Source organism: Acinonyx jubatus, chromosome E4 (genome assembly GCF_027475565.1).
Source record: "Acinonyx jubatus isolate Ajub_Pintada_27869175 chromosome E4, VMU_Ajub_asm_v1.0, whole genome shotgun sequence".
In the NCBI taxonomy this organism is placed as follows: domain Eukaryota; kingdom Metazoa; phylum Chordata; class Mammalia; order Carnivora; family Felidae; genus Acinonyx; species Acinonyx jubatus.
The window spans coordinates 25,790,932-25,812,732 of NC_069395.1; the positions used below are offsets into that span (position 1 = coordinate 25,790,932).

The following is a 21,801-nucleotide window of genomic DNA, read 5'->3' on the forward strand; positions in this document are numbered from 1 at the left end:
AGACAGGACGAGACGGGAAAAGGGCCCTAGAACTCAGACTGTGTCCTGTTTGCCTGGTTACCCCACCCAGTGCCAGGCCCAGCTCTTTCCCACGGGAGATACACAGTAAATGTTTATCGGATGAATATATGGATGCAGTTGTAGCAGGGTCAGGGTTTGTGTTCTCGGTGCCCCCCGTCCCAAGTCGTACACTGCCTGCTCTTGTCCCCCACTTTCCATAAAGTCGGGACAGTTTCAGTCTTGTCAGGAAAACTGTCCCTTACCATGCAGTTGCTGGAAATCCCCAGAGAACAGGTGACCAGGATATGGACAATATGTCTGGAGCACTGGGCTGGGCATCCAGAGACCTGGGTATGATCCCAGCTCTGAAACCAAACAGTATTAAGACCATTATTATTTTCCCTCAGGCCCTGTCCCAGTCCGTTTGGGCTGCTATAACTCAACGCCAGACTAGGTGGCTTGGAAACAAGAGAAATTTATTTCTCACGGTTCTGGAGGCTGAGAGTCCAAGATCAGGTGCCAGCGTGATCAGCTTCCACGAGGGCCTTCTTCTGGGCTGCAGACTGCTGACTTCTCACTGTGCCCTCACTTGCTGGAAGGGGTGACCTGGCCCTCTGGGGTCTCCTTTGTAATTGCAATTACCCCATGAACGAGGGCTCTGCCCACATGACCTGCTCACCTCCCAGAGGCCTCGCCTTCTAACGCCTCACCTCAGGCATTAGATTTTCAACATACAAATTTTGCAGGGATGTACACATTCAGACCGTAGCAGGCCCCTGCTTACAAAAGTGACTGGATTCAGTGGTTCTCCGGGTGTGGGCCCTGAACCGGCAAGAGCGGCATCACCTGGGAATTGTCAGAAATGCGTATTCTTGGGCCCACCCCACACCTCCCGACTCAGAAACCATGAAGGTGGGGCCCAGCCACCTGTGTTCTAGCAAGCCCTCCAGGGGACTCTGATGCAGGGTGAAGTCTGAGCATCACAGACTAGCCCGTCTTTAAGGTCCGTTGCAGCTCTGAGGGTTTCTGGCCCAGCCAGCACAAGGAGGTGAGCACGACAACAGCAAACACCTGCTGAGCTTTTGCAGCACCAAACGCTCCTCTGAGCGCTTCACATCAAAGAATTCCATGCCCAGCAGATCTCAGTAGGGAGGCTCAGACACACATGTGGCCAGCAATAAGGCCGTATCTTCCCAGCCCTGGCTGCCACCCTCCGAGCCTCGCTTATAGGCCCAGAATAGAAGCCTAAGAAGCAGGCTGGAGGCAGACACCAGTTCAGATGTGTGCAAACACACAGCATTTCCCCCCGGCCAACTGGTCTCCCTGGGGACATGCCTGCCCCCAGGCACTCCAGGACTCTCATCCCAATGTGTCAGACCGGACTTTTGTGTTTTAAACAATGCAGGCTGTTCAATAAATAATGGCCTGCATGGTGTTATCACTGATTATCTGGCTTATTAGCAGTCAGGGCAAGAGTGATAGTGTTTCTCAGTTGTAGGTGAAGGATCAGAAGGGGGTCTGTAGCCTGGCAGCAGTGAAACGTCCTAGGAGGGCAACAGACCCAGACCCTCCGTGAGCCCCTGTCTGTATCCTCCCCGACCCCTACAGCCAACGTTAGCAACACCTTCAAGTCAGAACAAGATTAACTGAAAACGCACCCATAAAATCTTAATGGTTGCCATTTCCAAATGATCAGGCTTTCTTGTTTGTGGAGTTTTTGTTTGTTTTCAATTTTACAACTTTTACCTTTATAACCAGAAAACTAATGTTTAAGAAATAAAAAGTCCATCAACTGACGAATGGATAAAGAAATTGTGGTTTATACACACAAGGGAATTGTACGTGGCAATGAGAAAGAATGAAATATGGCCTTTTGTAGCAATGTGGATGGAACTGGAGAGTGTTACACTAAGTGAACTAAGTCATACAGAGAAAGACAGATACCATATGGTTTCACTCTTATGTGGATGTTATGAGAAACTTAAGAGAAGACCATGGGGGAGGGGAAGGAAAAAAAAAGTTAGAGAGGGAGAGAGCCAAACCATAAGAGACTCCTAAAAACTGAGAACAAACTGAGGGTTGACGGGGGGTGGGAGGGAGGGGAAAGTGGGTGATGGGCATTGAGGAGGGCACCTGCTGGGATGAGCACTGGGTGTTGTATGGAAACCAATTTGACAATAAATTTCATATAAAAAAAAAGAAATAAAAAGTATAGTAAAGTGTACTTTACTACATGCTTTACTTTAATAAAAATTACCAAAAAAGTAATGGCAAAGGGGATTGCCTTCAACTCACTGAGTCCCTGGCGACCTTCTAAGGGGTAGTGTTAGGCGTTAGTTCCTGGCCAAAAGCGGGTGGCAAGGAGAGGATGAATTCTCCAGGATAAATTCTTCCCTCCGAGTCTCAGTGTGTCCCTCTAGGAAATGGGGAAATTATCACTGTGTCCAGTGCATTCTTGGGAAGACAAAGGCGGAGCCAGAGGTGGGTCCCCAAGACCCCAAACTGCCCTCCACCCCATCTTTGAATTTATGTTATCAGCATCCTAACTGTGACTAACAGCTGAATTCCTCTGCCTCTAGAGATCCTGTGAGGTTTCACCTCAAAACAGGACAAACAGACGATCCTGAAAACTGCCCCCGCTCCTTGCTCCCCATGGCTACTGTCTATAGGGAAAGAAGCAAAATATAAAGTGGCTTGTCTTCAAGTGGAAATGGAGGTACATCGAACATGGGGCTAGAAGGAGTCACTCGTGACCTACAGGGTTTGCAGGATTTTCTAGAAAGGATGGGTAGAAGGGAGTGGGAAGTGGCAGGAGGGAGACAAGTCCTCTACAAACCCTGGAATTCCCAAGAGCACCAGTGGGTGAGGAGACATAAAGGAAAGGAGGCTGGTGGATTCTCAGGGAAAGGGCCAGCTGGGACGCCCCCCTGCCTCTGCAGCTCAGAGCAAGTCAGCAGCCCCGTGGTAAAAAGAGAATTCGGTCTGGCCCTCCTTCCTCCATACTGTCTTACACTGTCATCTCGGGTAAACGACTGGTGGGGCGTGGGGCAGCAAAGTTATTCTACAAGAAGACAGGTGGTGAGAAATTCCTGGGTAACAGCTGGGAGGCTGGGTTCTGCCCCTGGCTTGCCATTGGGCTGTTGCACAGCTTTGAGTGAGGCCCTTCCTTGGGTTTCATTTCCTCCTATGAAAAATGAGGGACCTGACATAACGAGGTCCCAAAGTCTCCCCAAGCCCAGACTTCTAAGAATCTCATGAGATACTAAAGGGCTTCCTCATAACCCAGGAATCTATCAGCTTCTCATACCTGTGCATTTCTTACTCCAGCAGGAGGGAATAGGGTCTCTACTCAGAGTTATAGTGGAGTTTGTGGCTGGGAAGGATCCTCTCAGTGTTCACGACAGCATGGACGTTAAGAGCTCTATCAGATGAAATCTGATTGGAATCAGAAGGATCTGAGTTGAAGCCCTAACTGCACAGTATACTAGCTGAGAGACCTCAGGAAAAAGCCGCTCAAGTACATGGGCTTCACGTTCCTGTAAAACAAGGCTACTGAAAATACGTCATAAGTGAAGTGAAGTGTTAAAAGCCCACAGCACGTTGCCTAGTATATAGTCGGCTCTATCTGGTAGCTGCCATTATCCTAGCCTCACTCTTCTTTACTGTTCTGGCTATGACAATAACCAGGGATGGGAGAGGTCACGGGCCACTCATGCTTCGAACACAGCACACCTCCTGTCCTCCCGCTGCTGGTCAGGCTGCTAGCCATGGTCCACTTACACACGTCTGCAAGAAGAAAACCACGGGGGCTCCTAAGAGACAGCTACATATCTGTCCTGGTTCTTTCAACCCAGAACCAGGTGCCACTGGAGAAAGAGGTCTCTTACTATTTCAGGAAGCTTTACACCTTCCTTTCCCCATCTTCTCTTTCACACACACACACACACACGCACACACACACACAGCACAGAGTCAGGGGTCTTCCATCGGTACCATGGAGAATTCTATGATAGACTGGGGCAAAGGTTGAGCAGGTGCCAGCTACCCAGCTGTGCCTGACTATAGGGCTCAGAGCAGCCTGCACAAAACAAATAGAAAATGAACAAGCAAGCTAGCCAGCAGCCACACAACCAGTGATGATGCAAGAAGACAATGGGCTCTTCCCAGGCCTGGCCACCAAGTCCCGTGGCTGTTGAGACTAGGACTTGAAACCCAGCCAGAGCTGGCAGGGTATAGTGATGGTCACATGGTATTCTGGACCAACGCTGCTTGAACTGGAAGAGGTCTTGTGTTGGATGGATTGCTCTCCATCCCCCACCCAGGGATCCAGGGCTGCCTTATGCTAGACACCAGCTGAGACCTGAGTCACAGGAGAAGTCCAGGAGAAAGCTAGACTAGGAATCCATAGGCCAAGAGTCAGGAGGTGGATACATGGCCTTGACTCTGCCCTGATTCATGCTTCTTCCTCAACTGATCACCCAACTCTCTGCTTTGATTTCCTCACCTGGAAATGATATATTCCTGGTTGGTGTGGCCAGGGGTATGATAAGGATACAGTTAGATCAGAGGAAGACAAGGGGACCAAAATGGATTATGAGACATGAACTCACATTCCCAGGCCTCAGATATGCATCTCACATCTACTTCTGTTTTGCTGATTAACCTGGTGTTCGCTTCCTCACCATCTCTGAGCCTCAGAAAAGTCACCCTTCCTCCCTGCTACCCATTTGCCCTGTGGGTGTGGCCAGCATGAAAATGAGGAAATTTGGTCTTGAGGATAACAAGACAGTCCATTTCTTCCCAATTTCTGCTCCCCCCACTCCACTTTTGGAGGCACTCCCTAACAAGCTTGCTGGAGCAGAGAAAGAGTGAGAAATGCATCTTTCGAAGTTCTGCTCCAAATCTCCTCCTTGAAATTGTCCAGGTTGCCATAGAGTAAATGAACTCCCTCTGCTACACTGCAACTAGAATACCAAGGTACCAGCGAAGACTGCCGCTTCTTCTCCCTATAATTCTCACGGTACCTGGCACACAACTGAGCACCTTTCTGAGGTTCAAAAATATTTTCTATTGCTCACGCAAGGCATTAGGGCTACCAGAATAAGGCAGGGCGCGAAGCTACTATAAGGAAGGAGGGGGAGGTATCCAGAACTCACTTTCATGGGCCACTTCTTACTTGGCAGGTGCTGGGCAAAGGTGCATTATCTAATTTCATTCTAACAACTCCATGCAGGGAAAGCAGCACTTAACTCCCCAGTTTACAGATGAAAAGTTGGGAAGATTTAAGTCATTTGCCAAAGGTCATACAACTAGTGAACAAAGAACCTGATTTCTTGTGCTATTTTCCCCTTCCAAGAGCAAACGCATGCCCTTGGACATTCCACAATGGGATTTGGGAAAAACAAACCCGGGGAAGGAAGAAAGGGGAGGAAGCAGACAATTGATCAGGAGCAAACATACTCAAGCCAGCAGAGTATCTTTAGCCACCTCTGAGTGCTCCTTGGCCCGTTTTGGTCTATCTCTGACATGCCAGCATCTGGGCAGGCCCCGGATGATGTCACAAGCCCATTAAGAAACAAGGCATTCTTGCTCTCAGAAGCCCCAGCTGCAACTTCTTGGGGTGCCATCTACGAGCTCTCTCTTTATTTCTCAAGGTTTCAGAACACAAACAACCCAGAGGATATGTTCAGACAGGGTTTTCCCAATCTGACTCAGAATGGGGCCAGCACCTGATCTAGACCCTGAACTCGCTCTCACACCAGCTTTCTAGAACCTTCCTGTAAGGCCCAGGCACACAGCCTTCATAGTCTTTTGAGTGAAAAGACCCCAAATCCCTGCAGTTGGTTGGGGGCATTTCATGGTGTTACAACAAGGCGTCATTGGTAGCCAGCCTTCCAGGTGACAGGGGATTCATTTTTAGCCTAGGCCTAACTGAGAATCTTTATTCCTACCAAACAGGCAGCGTGCTGACCATGCAGAACCACAGACAGGAAGCACGGTTCTCAGACACAGAAAACCCTGGGGACACTCAAAGAGAAAAGAGAGAGAGAAAAAGCCCAAATGGCTTAAAAAATAAATGAGGATTAAGCAGAAAAAATATCGAAGCAACACAGTGGACATACACTCTGTACTTTAAACTCTGGACAATTCACAGAGCTTAAGAAAGTTTTGGGTGTTGTAATACTGGCCCTGATACAGGAAAGTAACAACCCAGCACAGAATTTCATGGAATACATAAGAGAGAAATCGGCCAAATTAGAGCACAGCAAGAGGATGAATGTGGACCAGACATGAACAGAAAGTTGCATCTCAGTGAGGAGCATGAGATATTTATACCCAAAGCCCACCACGGCATATTTGTAGTGCCTGTGAAGTCATGCTGGGTTTCCTATCTAGTTTTCCCAGTATGGAATCAGTCTCAGCCAATACCTGATAATGCCCCTGAGTTAAAGAACGCTTCCAGGAATACACAGACAAGCACTTGGAGGAGGTGGATCCCTCTGTAGCTGGTCAAACCATGCGAATCAGCCCCCCTCTCCCCTCTTTTTTGAACAACTTAGCCAGACTGACTTCTGCCAGGATGCATCCTTGTTATCATGGCAACTTCTAGCTGAAGCTAGAGAGGTGAGCAGGAAGACAGCAGGCACAGGACCTCCTCTCTGTGCTGATGCCATTGGAGGAGATGGGTTCCCCCGCCCCCCGCCCCAGGATGGGAGCACTAGCACCAGGTGATGAAAATATCCTGTTGACATTACACCTGTGGATAGGAGAAGCTCATGGCGTTGTCCCCCCTTTTGTGTTTCCATTTTCTTTTAGTACCAGAATGAAAGGTAAACTTAGGCAGGCAAAACAGAGGAGAGCTGGGTTTGGTGGCTCTATCAAGCAGGGCGGGGACCATGAGGGCAGATGGTGATTCTTCTACAAGAGAAGATGTCACACAGCCTCTGCCTCGGGCCCTGAGGCAGATTCCGAGCAGTGACTCTACAGTGCAGCGTTGGCCAAGACTCAGAAGGCTCCGGTGCCATCGACTAAAACATTCCCTCATAGAAGACTGGAGTTTCTGGGATACCCAGGCTCTTATCTCACCCTTCAAAACAAGTGACCCACAGACAAGGAAGCTCCTCAAACCAAGGCACCATCAGCCTGTGCTGGAACCCAGAGCTGCCTGTGGGGGTAATGAGCCAGGATTAGGAGCCTCTGGAATCAGATCCAATCCCAGCTCTGCAACACAGAGCTGTCCCGCTTGGGGCAAGCTGGTTCCCATTCGGAGCCCCCATTTTCTCAGTGTAATCAGGATCATAACACCTGGTCCAAGGGCTGTGATGAATCAATGAGATGACAAAAGCCAAACATCCAACACAGTCCCTGACTCAGAGTGGGTGACCAGCCAATGGCACTTCCCTGAGCTCCCTTGCTGTTCTGTAGACAGAGGCACACATGGTGGGACCTGAAAGGATCTGCCAGAGCAAGAGTTGGAACCAATACCTATAGCTTAGTTTCACCACTTTATTTTTTTTAAATTTTTTTTTCAACGTTTATTTATTTTGGGGACAGAGAGAGACAGAGCATGAACGGGGGAGGGGCAGAGACAGAGAGGGAGACACAGAATCGGAAACAGGCTCCAGGCTCTGAGCCATCAGCCCAGAGCCTGACGCGGGGCTCGAACTCACGGACCGCGAGATCGTGACCTGGCTGAAGTCGGACGCCCAACCGACTGCGCCACCCAGGCGCCCCAGTTTCACCACTTTAAAAAATGAATTCTTACACAATCACTTGTCTGCATAACATTAGTGTTTACACAGCCCTTTTTCCTACATTATTTTCTATTTAAATAGCCCTGTTAGCTAAGCATTATTATTCTCATTTTACAACTGAGAAAGTCAAAGCTAAGGAAGGTTAAATAACTTGTCCTAGTCCCTTTGGTCTTCAGATCCTTAATCTAGTGCCCTTTCTGCCATTCCACACTGGAATAATCATCCATTCAATATAGATTTCCTGAAAGTGTACTCGGTTCCAGGCATGGTTCCAGGACTGGGTGCCCACTTTGACTTGTCACTCCAAGAGTAGAAATGGCCTGCTCTAAGCCAGCCACATTCTTTGATCCCTCATGGCTGATGGTACATCCATGGGAACCGTGGCCAGAGTGATATATGGTGATACATCCTGCTGTAACCAACTGAGCTGACCACCCACATGCTGACTGGTAACATTCTCTGCCCTTGAGGCATTTACAGTCTCTTGGGCTAAGGAAAGCACAGCCAGGTGGAAAGCATATCAGAGGGAGGGAAAAAACCATCCAGAAAACCAATGGTTCTCAGCCTCGGCTGTATATCAGATCACTTAGGGGCCTTTTAAGACATTCTGGTGCCTTGATCCAACTCTCAGAGATTATGAATTATTTGGCTGTAGAGTGGGTCCCCACCACAGCATATCTGAAAATCTCCCCACGTGAGACTAACATGTTTCCAGGTTGAGAATCCACATATAGGGCCCTGCCAATCAGAGTGTGGTTTGCTGACGGGCAGTATTGGCATTACCTGAGGGCTGGAAAGGAATGCAGACACTCGGGCCCAATCCAGACCTAATCATTCTGCCTCTGCCCTTAAACAAGACCCCAGGTGACTTGTGTGCTCACAGAGGATGCAAAAGCACAGGCTCTTTCCAGTGAGTCAACCAGAGAAGTGCCTCCCGCCCCAGCCCCAGCCCCAGCCCCAGCCCCAGCCCCAGCCCCAGCTGGGAGATATAGCCCACCTGCTCCCCGCCAGGCAGTGCACACTCCTTGAGGGTAAAGCAGGGGGGCTCAAGTGACTGTAGGGAGCCATGCCACCAAGCTCTGCTTTTCTTGTTTCCCCCAGAGCCGCACCTGGGCCTGCATCATGGGGCTCCGTGTACAAGAGCTGCGGGAGTCCCAACAAACCCTTTTCTGTGGCTAGAAGGAAGTCTGAGAGCTAGACACTGTCACCATTTCAGTGACCAGAAGAAAAAGGAATTTCTTCCCCTTCCACACAGTCACTCTCCCCCTTCCTGAGGGCTCTTTAAGGAAGAGGCGAGTTCAGGACAGCACCGCCTCAGCCCAGCCCCAGTGAGACAGCGAGCTGCCCTGCCAACCATAAAGGCAGCACTGTCCCTGCAGGCATGGAGGTGGCTGGTACCAGCTACGCTTCATGAAGAAGGGAATCCTCGAGAGAAGGCCAGACAAAGACACACACAAAATCTGGGCCCTGCCAGCATCCTGCAACCCACTCCCAGCTTCGTATCCCTGCTACCACTTCTGTCTTTGTTTCTGTCTATTAGTTGTATGTCTGTGTGTTGTTTTCACACGTGCCTGCCTTTGCTTTCTCATTAGACTGAGGGCTACCATCCTGCTCCTCCTTTGTCGCTGCCCACAGTACCAAGTACAGAGACTTACGCCCAGCAGGGGCTCAATAAATATTATTTGTATTCATGTGCACACATTTTCTAGGAGTCAAACCCATAGCTCCGGGCTAAAACAAAGAACTCCTCACTAGCAGGCGTTTATTAAGGATTACTATCAGCACATTGACATTCTGTGGGAGAATACAAGAAAACTCTAAGGCACGTCTTCAAAAAGCATGCACTCTGGTTTAGGAAATCAGATTTATACGTGCTAAGCCTAAGACCAGAGACCCAAGGGAATGGAGCATGTTTATAAGGTTAGGCATGTCTATGGACACCAGCATGTGCCAAAACAATGGGTATTTTCTACTCCAGTCTTCTGACAGGTTATTCTTACTTACTTACTGATTGGCATTTTTAAGCATTTTTTCCCTCTGGTCCCTCTACCACTCATCCATACTCCCCATCCTGGGCCATGTTCACTAAAGTAGACAAACAGGATGTAAAGATGCCTAGAGTTAGAAGGGGAGATGGATTAAGACCAGAAACTTCTCTCTGCTAGATGCCCACAAACATCCAACACAATAGTATATCATCTGTTTGCCACCTCACCCCACAGCCATACACACTGCATTGCTTGTCCATTCGAGGCTCCAAAAAGTCTCGGACCAGGTCCCTGGGACCCCAGCCAGAATATAAGGAACATGCTCTCTGCTCTTAATAGGAAAACCACAGTACATCATGTATAGTTGTCCTCACTGTGATGATAAGAAAGCCAGGGAAAAACTCTAGCCAGAAACAGACTTCCAGTCAGATTTAGCATGGAGCTTTCCCAGCAATGTGTCAAACTCACCCACATTCAAAAGTCCACTTTGCTCCATGTCTAAAAGGTTAGGTATGACAGACCAGTAACAAGGGTTATTTTTTTAATGTTTATTTTCTTTGAGAGAGAGAGAGAAAGAGAGAGCACAGATGAGTGAGGGAGAGGCAGAGAAAGAGGGAGATGGGGGTTCCAAAGCAGGCTCCATGCTGTCAGTGCAGAGCCCGATGTGGGGCTTGAACCCACGAACCATGAGATCATGCCCTGAGCTGAAGACACCCAAGGGTTCTTTATTTTTTAATGTTTATTTATTTATTTTTGAGAGAAAGAGAGAGGCAGAGAGAGAGGGAGACAGAGGAAGCCCAAGCAGGCTCCACACTGTCAGTGCAGAGTCTCATATGGGGCTCAGTCTCACAAATGGTGAGATCATGACCCGAGCCGAAATCAAGAGCTGGATGTTCAACCAACTGAGTCACCCAGGCACCCCTCAAAGGTTCTGACTCTAGAACTGTGCAGCCCAATACAGTAGCCCACTAGTCACACATGGCCTTTAAAATTAAATTAAATTAAAAATTCAGTTCTCACATTAGCCACATTTCAAGTGCTCATGAGCCACATGTGTCTAGACTACCATGTTGGAGAGGGCAGATATAGAACATTTCTATCATTACAGAAAGCTCTACTGGACAGCACTAATATTAAGCATTTAAATGTTTCATTTGAACTAATGAGTAGGGTACTCTGGGAACTTCTGTTGCTCTCTCCATGTTTGCTGGAGAGGTTTTAGGTACTCTGAGATGTTGAGTAGAGGGAGTGCATTTTCACAATGAAAGAAGAAATGTCCTGAGATTCTCATGTAAATACAAAGACTCTAAAGCAAAATTTACAAGGCTACAAATTGGGTCATTTTAGCATGCATATGTGCATACACGTGGTCTTTCTTTAAGAAGGCTGTTACTAGCTCCCCCAATCCATACTTTTGCTTTCATTACAAGGACTGCGAAGTCACACTACCTAGTCCTAGCCAGAACTGTTTTCTAGATCCCTTTGGGTTACTCTAAACATTCTCTGTCTTTACCTTCTAACCTGGCATCACTGGGGAGAAAAATCTTTCAGAGGGCAGGTCAGCACCCTGGACAGCAGCAAGCTCCCTGCCAGCACCCAAGAAAAATTCCAGCATTCCCCTTTTCTCAAACATCCCTTCAGAAGAACAACCTCCCAGACACCACCCCAGACATTGAGCAAACTCAGTCAAGAAGCTTCAAATACTCCTCACTAATTCCCAGAAAAAGTCCAACTACTCAGTCAGAGTCAAGATTCTCTGCAGTCTGGCCCCAGCCCATCCCTGCAGCTATAATTTCCACTGCTCCAGCCTGGCCAGTTCAATGCCTGACCAAAGCTTTCCTCCTGTAAACCTCTGATTATGCCCCCTTCCCCCACCAGAAAGGCCCATTTCCTTACCTCTACCTATTCAAATCCTACTTATCTAGGTCCATCACTAGAGCCCCAAACCAGCCTCCACTTCTCTTCAAAACCTTACCAAAGGACTTAGTCTATATGAATTTTCTCTCTTCTCTGATATCCCAAAGCATTATTGGTTTAGACAATGCTTTAGGGAGCTTAATTACTTATTGTCTTGCAAAATTACTGGGTTTATATGTCGTTTTTAAAGTTCCTGGTTGTCCAGTATATGGAAGAACTACCTCTGCCAGCAACTAGCCATGTAGCCACAAGCAAAATATGTAACCCTTCTGAGTCTGTTTCTTGATCAGTAAAATAATGATCTTGGACTAAACCATCTCTAAAATTCTATGAGATTAAGGATTCTTTCAAAACAAGAAGCCATCTGGAAGTGTACTATGCAAACAGTAGAGCCTTTGAAGACTGACTGCAGGTGCCACAAATTATATATATATATATATATATAATATATATATTATATATATATAAACAATGCACAGCAGGGCTTGAGTCAGTCAGAGAACTCTGGTTCCACTCCCAGCATGTGTCCCAAAGCCTTCAATTCCACCCAGTGTGTGATGACGATCAGAAAGAGATCTAATTTCTGTCCTCACCTACATCAGCATAGGAAAATTGCCTGTGGCCTCAAAGGCATTTTCCTTCACAAAGAACATGTTGCCACCACCGTGTGGAAAAACACCACACAATGGGTAATATAACAATGTCTCTCATACAAACACACACGTATAGATCAACCAACACCTGACAGCAGTATTAGCTTCACCACTAATTATGCATAAGCCCAGACAGACTCTGGAAAAGAACAAAAGACATAATCTTTGGTGATGCCCCAAAATAAAATTCCAGCTAGTCTCACAGGTAGAAGTTCCAAGGGGGACAGAGAAGTGCTTAAAATTTCACCTCAATATTATACGTCCTGACAAAATGATATTATAATACCTCCTGGTGTTTAAAATCTGATTCTCAAAGCATTCAGCTTATGGATCTACACACAATAAGATATGAGGATGGTTCATCCTCTTTTGTACCTGGAGAAATTAAGGCCCAGAAATGTTTAACAACTTTTGTGTTGCAAAATAAAAATCAAACCACAATCTGAAGGTAGCTGGGAAAATTTCACTAACATAGGCAACATGCACACACAAGCACAGGCACACACGCACATACACACTCTCAGGGAACTCTTCGTGATATAAAGAGACAACTTCTGAAACTCACTGAGCCCGGAACTGGAAGATTCCACTGACTGCTTGCAAAAAAATGCTATTGCCAGAGCAAATTGGCCAGCATCAGTAAAGAAGGAGGGAACTCTCACCGGGAAAAGTCCTTGGAATTGTTCTGCCAGCCATTCACTCTCATCCCAGAAAATCACAAGATCAGAGAACAAAACTTAGCATCTGGTCAATCCACCCCCATTAGCCTAAACTCGATCCAGGACAGCGAGCTCAGCACAAAGACCATCCTGTTTCAGGCCCTTCCCCGAGCCGGCCATCCTAAGTTTTCAGGGAAGTAAAGCAGGGAGACTCCAATACAACCAGGTTAGAAGGGTAAAGATGCCAGCACACAGGGTCCTCTACAATTACATCTCAGTATACTGCTCCAGACATAGCCCTCACTAATGAATTCAATGCACCTACCGCCCAAGCCATGCCATTTATTCATCCTGACTCAAAGATCTGCTGCACATTCCTATTCTTACTCCAGGAGCTCCGATTATTAAGTCTTCAAGTCTTGGTATCTCAAGACCTCAAGTACTTCCTCTTGCAAGGGACTTTTCCAGATCACCCAAGCCCAATATCATCTCCTGCCAACTGTCTGGAATCAGCAGATGCTTCTTATATTTGAACATACATCTCGTTTCTACTTTAGGGTGGAGACAGGGTCTCCTGAACCTCCCCATTGCTCTAGAAGATGGCACAGTACTCTACACACACACAGCAGGTGCTCAACAAATATTGGGTGAGAATGATGACAATGACAGGACTTTCTCCAGAGGTTCATCTGCCACTGAAGGGCAGAGCTAGGTGTGAAGTTACATACATGGGACTGGGTGGGCCCAACAGAAACAGCCCAAAAGGAAGTCCACATGACAGACAATAGCTCACACAGCCTTCCTCCAACTTTGGGTGCCAGGGGACTTTCCTCGCTCTGGGACTGAGTGGGAAATCTTCCTTCCTACCCCTGAGCCGCTGATCCCAGGCTGTTTATCTCCCAGGCTGTTTATCTCGTTAACTCTGTTTATTGTGATCCTGGTAAGAGGTTCCGAAGCCCTCCAAGCCCCTCTCTAATTAAATTCATTAGAACAGATTGGGGCTTTCTTTCTGCATCTCAGAAAAATTAACAACACGATTAGCATCATAATGACGGGGAGAGGGGCTGCCAGGGAGGCCTTTCAGGAGGGGCTGGCCCAGCCTGGGAGTGTGGAGGAGCAGGTGAAGGAGGAGAAGACAGATGCTCAGGCACCTGCTTCCCAGAGAAGGGAGCTGCAGGAGCGAGAAGGGGCTGACAACAGCCTAAGGGGATGAGCCCACCACACCCCAGGCCCTCTAACTTTTTCAAGGCATGACAATTGGGAGAAGAAGGGCAGGGCAAGAAATTAATCACTGACATAAATTCCAGAGACATGAGCTTCCGGGACAAGAGACTTCGAGCAATCTTCTAGTTTTCCAGAGAGAGAGAAACACACGTAAGCTCTGCTAATGATGGGGCCGGAAGTAAAACATAAGCCCCTCACTCTTTTCGTGATGCTGTTCTTTTCCTATGAGATTTTACTGCAAGGACCTGGAGAGAAGAGGCCAGATGAGGCAGGTCACTTCTTTCCCAGAGAACCTGAACCCATCAAGTTTTCGTTTATACAGGCTGGTGGGTTCCCTCATCTAGAAAACTCTCCTCTTCTACCAATTCTTTAAGGTTCAAGCTAGTAGTTGATGAGTGTTTGTTACCAGCCAGGTACTCTGCTGGGGCCTTCACTGCCTTATCATATTTAATCCTCGTAACAGCTCTGCAAGGTTCATATTGATATCCCCAGGATCCAGATGGGGAAATGGCAGCTCCTCACCAGTAAATGGAAGAGACAAGGTTTGGACGTAAGTCTGTCTGACCTCAAAGGCTGATAGTTTCAACTATGCTGATCACCTCCCAGACTCCAACAGACAGACTGAGGGATCACTCCTTCCTCTGAAGTTTTACCATCCAGAGTCTGAAGACTTCAGTATATACTGTCTTGCCTTATTCCTAAGAGTTGTCATCTGTTTCCATTTATGGCATCTGCTTTCCCTATTTGAAAGCAGAAACCATGTTTCTGTATCCTTCAGAAGGACACAGTAGGTACCCAAATGTGCATGCTAACTGAGCCTTTCTAACAGATTTTCCTAGAGAGCCTTGGGCAAGTGGAATAAAACACCCCAGTTTTTTATTTTTCTGCAGGGGTAGGGGGAGCTTAGCATAATACATAGGAGAGGTGCATGGGCTTTGATGTCAAACAAATACAGGTTTAAATTCTAGCTCTGCAATTTCCCTGCTCTACAATCTTAAATAACAACGTTTCTGAGTCTGCTTTCTTATCTATAAAACCAGGATCCTAATGATACTTCTTTTAGTAGGTTAACCCTTATGAAGATTAAATAAAAATGATGCTATAATGCACATAATAGAGTGCCTAGCACATAGCAAGCAATCTCTAACGATGGCTATTATGACACTTGTATTTTTCTTGGCTTGCCTCAAGACCTAAGGAAAGGAGGGTGGCTCAAGAGTTCTTGAGTTGGCTGGCACAATCTGACTGGCGCCCCAGGTCAGCAAAGCTTTAGAAGTGCCTAGTCAAGTGCGCAGCATAGCCATTAACTCCCAAAGGCCACCCGACCCCACCCCCACCACTGCAGTCCCAAGGACCAGGCTATATGCATCCAACATCTGTCCTTGCAGCTAGGTGCAGGCTCTAGCTGAGTATTTTGAGTAAATGCTCAAAAGTTTGACATCAAGATGCTCTAGCCAAAGTAAAGGTACAATCACTCAGGTCTTACTGCCCACCATGACCCCTCAGCCATGCTCCTACAATCTAGGAACTCATCCAACCTCTGTTACAGCATTTCTTGTACTGAATTTTTATTTGTTTTCATTTCTGTCTCTCCAACTCAACCTATACACCCAACACCTAGCACAGTTCCTGGGATATATTCAAAGACTCAGGACACACTAATGAAATGAACTAAATTAGGTGTGTGGGGAAGAAGGATGCTCCTCAGACAGATAAGGCTGAGGGTCTCTATCCTTACATTCCTTCCCAGTTCAACTATGATGTTCATGGTGACCTGTGCTCAAGAGTATCACTTCAACCCCCCCCCCCCAACCCAGACTTCTCTGGTGACTCCTAACTGACTCTGACCTCCCCAGAACTCCAAAACCCTTCCCCACATATGAGAGCTTGCAGTATTTCTACTTCTCTTATTTCCGACCATGCACTTTTACACGTACTTGCTATGTCCCCATCAGATAGGAGCTCCCAGAGAGCAGACACTGGGCCTCTTTTCCTCTGACTCCCTCTAAACATTCTAAGCATACCCAGACCACCCTTTGCCCCTAAAACACAAGGGCTTAGGAGATGGACATGGGAGAGCTGAGTAGCCTTGATCTTGTCCCAGAGTGCCTTCTGGGTGCCCCTCATCAGGCTAAAGCAGAACCTAGTGAAGTTCGGCTGCACAAGGAACATCTCTCTTCCCCCTAAAGCCAGGGATCTGCTAACATCTTTCATCTCACCTCCTCCTCCACCCTTTTCTCCTCACAGTCGACTTCAGGGCCAGCCCTGACCTACCATTCTGGGTAATATCATCCAGCCCTCCTCATGGTTCTGGAGGAGAGGAAGCTGATGCCACTGGAGTGAAAGATCCGCTGTCCAACATCCTTGTCCAGATGTTCTCGTTCAAGCTTATCTATGGTATTTGTCTGCTTGCTTGCTTGTCTCTCTTTCCATGACACTGAGAGCTCTGGGAGATCAGACCCTGTCTCACTCTTCATCTCTACAATCCCGCACAGAGCACAGCAGCACACTGCAAGGGTTCATTAGTATTTGCTAAATAAATAAGTACATAGTCGACCTTACATTCCTCTCACTTCCCTCTCCTCACAGCCTCCAGGCCAAACCAACTGAGCACTGAACTTCTCTGCCTTCTCCCCTTCTGGTTTCCTAAGGATTTTTCCCCCTAAAGACTAAGTGATGATCCTCACATCCCAGTTCTTGGATGGTCTTGGAGCAAAGTGGTGCGAAGGGAAGGGAACAAGTCACAACAACAACAGCGTAATGGGGGCTTGGAATTCTGTCCCTCAGTCACTGCAGACACAGGACCCTCTTCTGCACCTCCCCCTCAGATATCCAAGCCAGAACTCCCCTACCCCAGATATCAGCCACTGGCTCAATGTGCCCCTGAAAGCAGCAGCCCCGGAAGCCAATCTGCTTCAGCCCACAGGGAGCTAGCTACGTCTTGCTCCAGCTCTCCGGGAGCCGGCTCCTCTTTCTACGTGCCTTAGTTTATCTCTGTGCAGCCTCTGCGATGCCAAACAAGGATGAGGGGTGAGATTCGTTGCACAAAACTAGAAAGTATGAACATTGTTATCAGAATCCCCATCCCCACCCCCCACACCCCCACTTAACCTGAGCCCCAATCAAGCATTTCAACGTCAGAACCTGAATCCAATCAGCTCTCCACAACAGCTCCAGGTGATGCCTCCTCCCCCGACCTGGAAATGCCTAGGGAAGCTTCCTGCCCCGCCCCCTATGATGGGAGGGGGCACAGAAAGGTGACGAAGTGGAGGACAGCCATCCCCTAGCTGTATGCACCCCCTCCCTTGCCAGGCAGTGCCTCAGTCCCACACAGAGTTGTTGCTCATGAGCTGAAGTCCAAGCACTTGGTTTTCTAAAGTGAGGGATCCTTATGGCGACGGGACAGAACCCAACAGCAATGCGCTCTCAACCTCCAGTTTAAGCCTTGGGGATTTAGCTGATGTCCCCAAGACAGGAATTGGGCTGTCATTCCCTGTTTCAGGGGGGCAACCACAATTTGTAGAGTTAAATGTGAACGAGTGTCTTTCCTTATTTGTGTTATTCTCATTCTTTCTCTGTATCTACACACACACACACACACACACACACACGCACGCACACACACACACACACGCACACACATATTTCCAGCTGAATCCAAAGAGGGAGATATTAATCCCTCAGGAGTGCCAACTCAAAAAAGAGAGAAAGAAAGAAAGAAAGCAAGCAAAGCAATCAGTTTCCCAACACACACACAAAGAAGTGTCAACTCAGTCAAAACAAAAGGTTTTGTTTTGGACTTCAATTGGAGCCCCCCCTCCAATTTCCTTCAATTCTTCCTGCAGTGCAATCCCACCAGATCGAATCATCCCCAAACCAGAGAGGAGGATAGGTCTCTGCCTTCCTTCTTCTCCCTGCCCCTGACTCCCACAGCTGGTATGGCCCCTATGCCCAGGGGCTTCCACTCTCCATACATTATCCCTGGGCTTCTCCTTATGTCTCAAGTTCAGTGGCTTCTGAACCTGCCCGTCTCTAGCCCCAAACAAACAATTCAACTCCTGCCCAACCTGTCTCAAAAGCCTGTCTGCCCTTGCTGGAGATTTGCTTGGGCCCCAGCAGGGCTCACCACAGTTCCAAGGGTAGATAAGACATTCCAGGGCCTCATCCCAGGGAGACAGACGGGCTGGAAAGGGGCACTTGTCATCCATTCCTCTAGACTGAGGGAGGAGGCATCTCTGTCCAACACACACACACACACACACACACACACACAGCACAGTGCCAAATGCCAAGGAAGGAATCAGGAGCAGAACCTGGCTCAGGGCAGGAGAGGGGCTGCCATGGGGACCAGAGTCTAGGTGATTCAGCACTCCGCCCTCTCTCAGCCCAGCCCATGGGCCACACTCATGACAGCTCCTGATGCCAAAGTGCTGACTTGGAGGCTGAGGAAGAATTCTTTCTAAAATCCAAAATTCTGCAATGCTCCAGTGAGGCTCCTCATCCAGGCCTTTCCATCCCAGGGCTCAGAACAAGACTTGGAAGAGGCCCTCAGCCATTCCCTTGGACCCTGCCTCTTGCCCAACCTAGATTCCCTATGCTTAGCACTCCCCCCCCCCCCAGTCCATCTAGGAAACAAACCTGAACAGCCAGGGGAAGAGGGTGGCTGAGGAGGAACACAAGAGGCCTACGAACCCTCAGCATCCTTCACCCCTAAGCCATGAATTGAGTCAAACATGCAGAAAGGGGTTATAAGAGGATTCCGCAACAGAGACTACATCGGGCCTTCAGAGCCCTAGGCCTCCCCAAGCAGGAGGGAGGGCCCCAAGGCAGGTGATGGGGGCTCAGTACAAGCTGTGGGGCTACATACAGCACCAGGAAAGGCAAGAAAGAAAGGTGATGGGTGGCAGGCCAGCTAACAGCCAAGGGGGGAAGCTGGGGTTCTTGAGAGGGACTATGTATGGTGCAGGAGGAAACCAAGAGGCAGCTGGGAAAGGGCTGGGACAGGGTGTGCAGGGGGACCTGGGGAAGATAGAAACTGAGGGAGCAGATGGAGAGACAGGAACCCGGATGCGGGTTCGAGGTGGGAACGAAGACAGGGGAGGCCAAGGAGAGGGGCTGATGCGAGGGGGAGGAAAGATGGACGGGATGGGGTCATACCAAGTGGGGTGTGGAGGTAAACAGGTATAAGGGCAGGGCTGTGGATGAGGCGGGGACGGAAGGGAAGGGGAAAGAGGTCGAGGATGCAGAAAGGAGGAGGGGAGGCGGCCAATGAGACAGAAAGGCTGTTGGGGTGGGCAGGGGGGTGGGAGCTGAACGGGGGTGGGTGCAGATATCCACAGAACAGGATGGATTCAGGACAGGTGACGGTGTGGGGACGAGAAAGGACGGGGATGTGAGCAGAGGGGGATGGGGACAGGTCGGGGGATGGAGACGGACAGAGGAGGGCGGGAACGAGGGGGTGTCGCTAGCTGGGTTTCCATGACCCCCGTTCTACCCCACCCCCATCTCTCCGGTATCCGCGCTCGCCTACCTCCGAGGGCTCGGGTGCCGGCCCCGGGCGCAGTCGGTGCTGTCCGCCGCCGGCGCCGCCACTTCCCCCGCGTCCCCTGCAGCGCCTCTCGCCGCCAGCCGCCGCATTAGGGCAGAGACCAGCCCGTGCGCGTCCCCGGACGGCCGGCGCGCCCCCGACACCCTGCGTGCGCGCCCTCGAGCCCCTCCCTTCGCGCGCCGAGCGGGGACCTGGACGGAGGAGGAGGCAAGATGCTCGGGGCCCCGCCTGGAGCGTCGCGGAGCGATTCGCAGGGCCTGTGCCGGTGAAAAAAAAAAAAAAAAAATGCCCACTGGCATTGAAAATGATCATAATTGAAGCCCCCACGGTATCACGTTTTGTCCTGTATATGCCCCCTCCACCATCGGGCTGTGACTTCGTGGAGGCGGAAATGGGCCTGAGAGCCTGTGTTCCCAGGGAGACTTGCTTGTGGTAGCCTCTCCAGGGACGTTAGTTGATAGAAGGATTGTTGAATCCCGAATTGAGGACGTGAGAAAGTTGTGACTCCTTCCGGGGGTTGCGTGGTCGTTTAAAAATAGGAGATTGTGTCCTGCCCTCTGGGGGCTCAGGCCCTGTCCCAGTCTTGAGATAGGGTGGAAGAAGTCCGATGACTGGAAGGCCCAAGATCTCAGTGTTCCTCCCGGTGCCGTGACTAATTCTCTCACAAGGGCAGGGCACTTCCTCACTGTCCTCCACCGAACAATGAAAAGTTGATTGGATGATCCCTTCGGGTCCCTTCTGGGGCCGACAGGGAGAATGTGTCGGACACAGGCGGAGACGTGAGCACAGCTATTACCTGAAACAGTGGACAGATCTGAACTGAGGAATCATAAAACCTTAGTTTTGGTAGCTTCCAGTCCCGTCCCCCAACCTGAACCACAGTTCCCTCCACAGACACCCTCTGAGGTCTCATTCGAGGCCACATGCAACTGCCTTTTCTGCTCCCACGGCTCCTGCCCTGTCACTACCTTCACTGCACTGTCCCCACCTACCTGCCTGTCTCCTCTCCAGCTTGTGGGAGGTGGGAGAGCAGGAATTCATCCTGTTCCCCATGCTTTCCCAGCCCTAGCACAGAGTAGGTGCTCCATAAATGCTTGCAGAAAGGATGAGTGACCACTAATGGTAGATGGAATCCTCCAGGTAACTGACAAAATGTTGAACTCTTCAGTTGGCTGCTTTGAGATCTGCAACCAGAGCTATTGGGTAAAGAAAATGGGAAACGGAGGAAGGTCCAAATGGCGGGGCCTCAAAGCGTAGCTGCCCATGGGCATCAGGGACCCTGGGCAAACGTTTCTGCAGGGCCCCTGTGTATACACACAATTTGATTTCACTCAAAATTGTTTCTCAGGACTCTCCTGGCAGACTGGCCTCATGTAATCCTGTGAATGAAGTAGTCTACCTCCTGGAGCTGGGCCTGACCACAAGGCCCTGGGATGACCTGGGGCAGCCAGAGCTTCTGGGGGGCTGGCCAACCTGGGGCTTCTGGTCAACCCCTGTGTGGAGAGGGAGAGAATGTACAGGGTTGGAAAACTCTCCGAAGGGGAGAATCTGGAAACTGAGGCGCCCCATCCAGATGACACTACCGACCCCAGTTGGTCCCAGGCACTGGAGGGACACTTAGGAAACTTGGAGAAAGGTGCTTCAAAGCACCAGGGCCCCTCAGGCCTGAACCTAGGACAAGATCCCCCCTTACCTTCCCTACCAGAAGTGTCCACATGGCTGGCTCAGTGGGAGAAAGAAGATAATTTTCCTTTTCTAAGCACTCAATTTCTTGTATATATCAGTCACTTGCTTTTTACAGTGCTAGCAGGTAGATATTTTATAGGCCGTATTGCATAGTGGCTGTGGGATCAGCTCTAGAGGTAGCTGGCTAGGGTTCAGACCCCACCTCCACCACATCAGATCTGGGTCAACTTGGGCAATTTGCTGATTTCCCTTTCATTTCTTTAAAAAATATAATTACAGTTGGGCACCTGGGTGGCTCAGTCGGTTGAGCGCCCGACTTCAGCTCAGGTCATGATCTCGCAGTCCGTGAGTTCGAGCCCCGTGTCGGGCTCT

At 49.2% G+C, this 21,801-nt stretch overlaps 1 protein-coding gene across 18 annotated transcripts in view; it reads right to left on the bottom strand.

Annotated features, from left to right (window-relative positions):
- Positions 1-19,985, bottom strand: part of NFASC (neurofascin) — a 181,378-nt gene extending 161,393 nt beyond the window's left edge. For 2 of the 18 annotated variants that reach the window (XM_027074845.2, XM_027074840.2), the window contains exon 1: positions 19,726-19,967. In XM_027074845.2, the coding sequence (XP_026930646.1) occupies positions 19,726-19,832 (107 nt within the window). In that variant the 5' untranslated portion in view covers positions 19,833-19,967. Of the gene's footprint in view, positions 1-19,725 lie in introns of all 18 variants that reach the window. The other 16 variants (XM_027074846.2, XM_027074842.2, XM_027074844.2 and 13 more) reach the window with 13 other exon arrangements.
- Between the last annotated feature and the right edge of the window lie 1,816 nt (positions 19,986-21,801).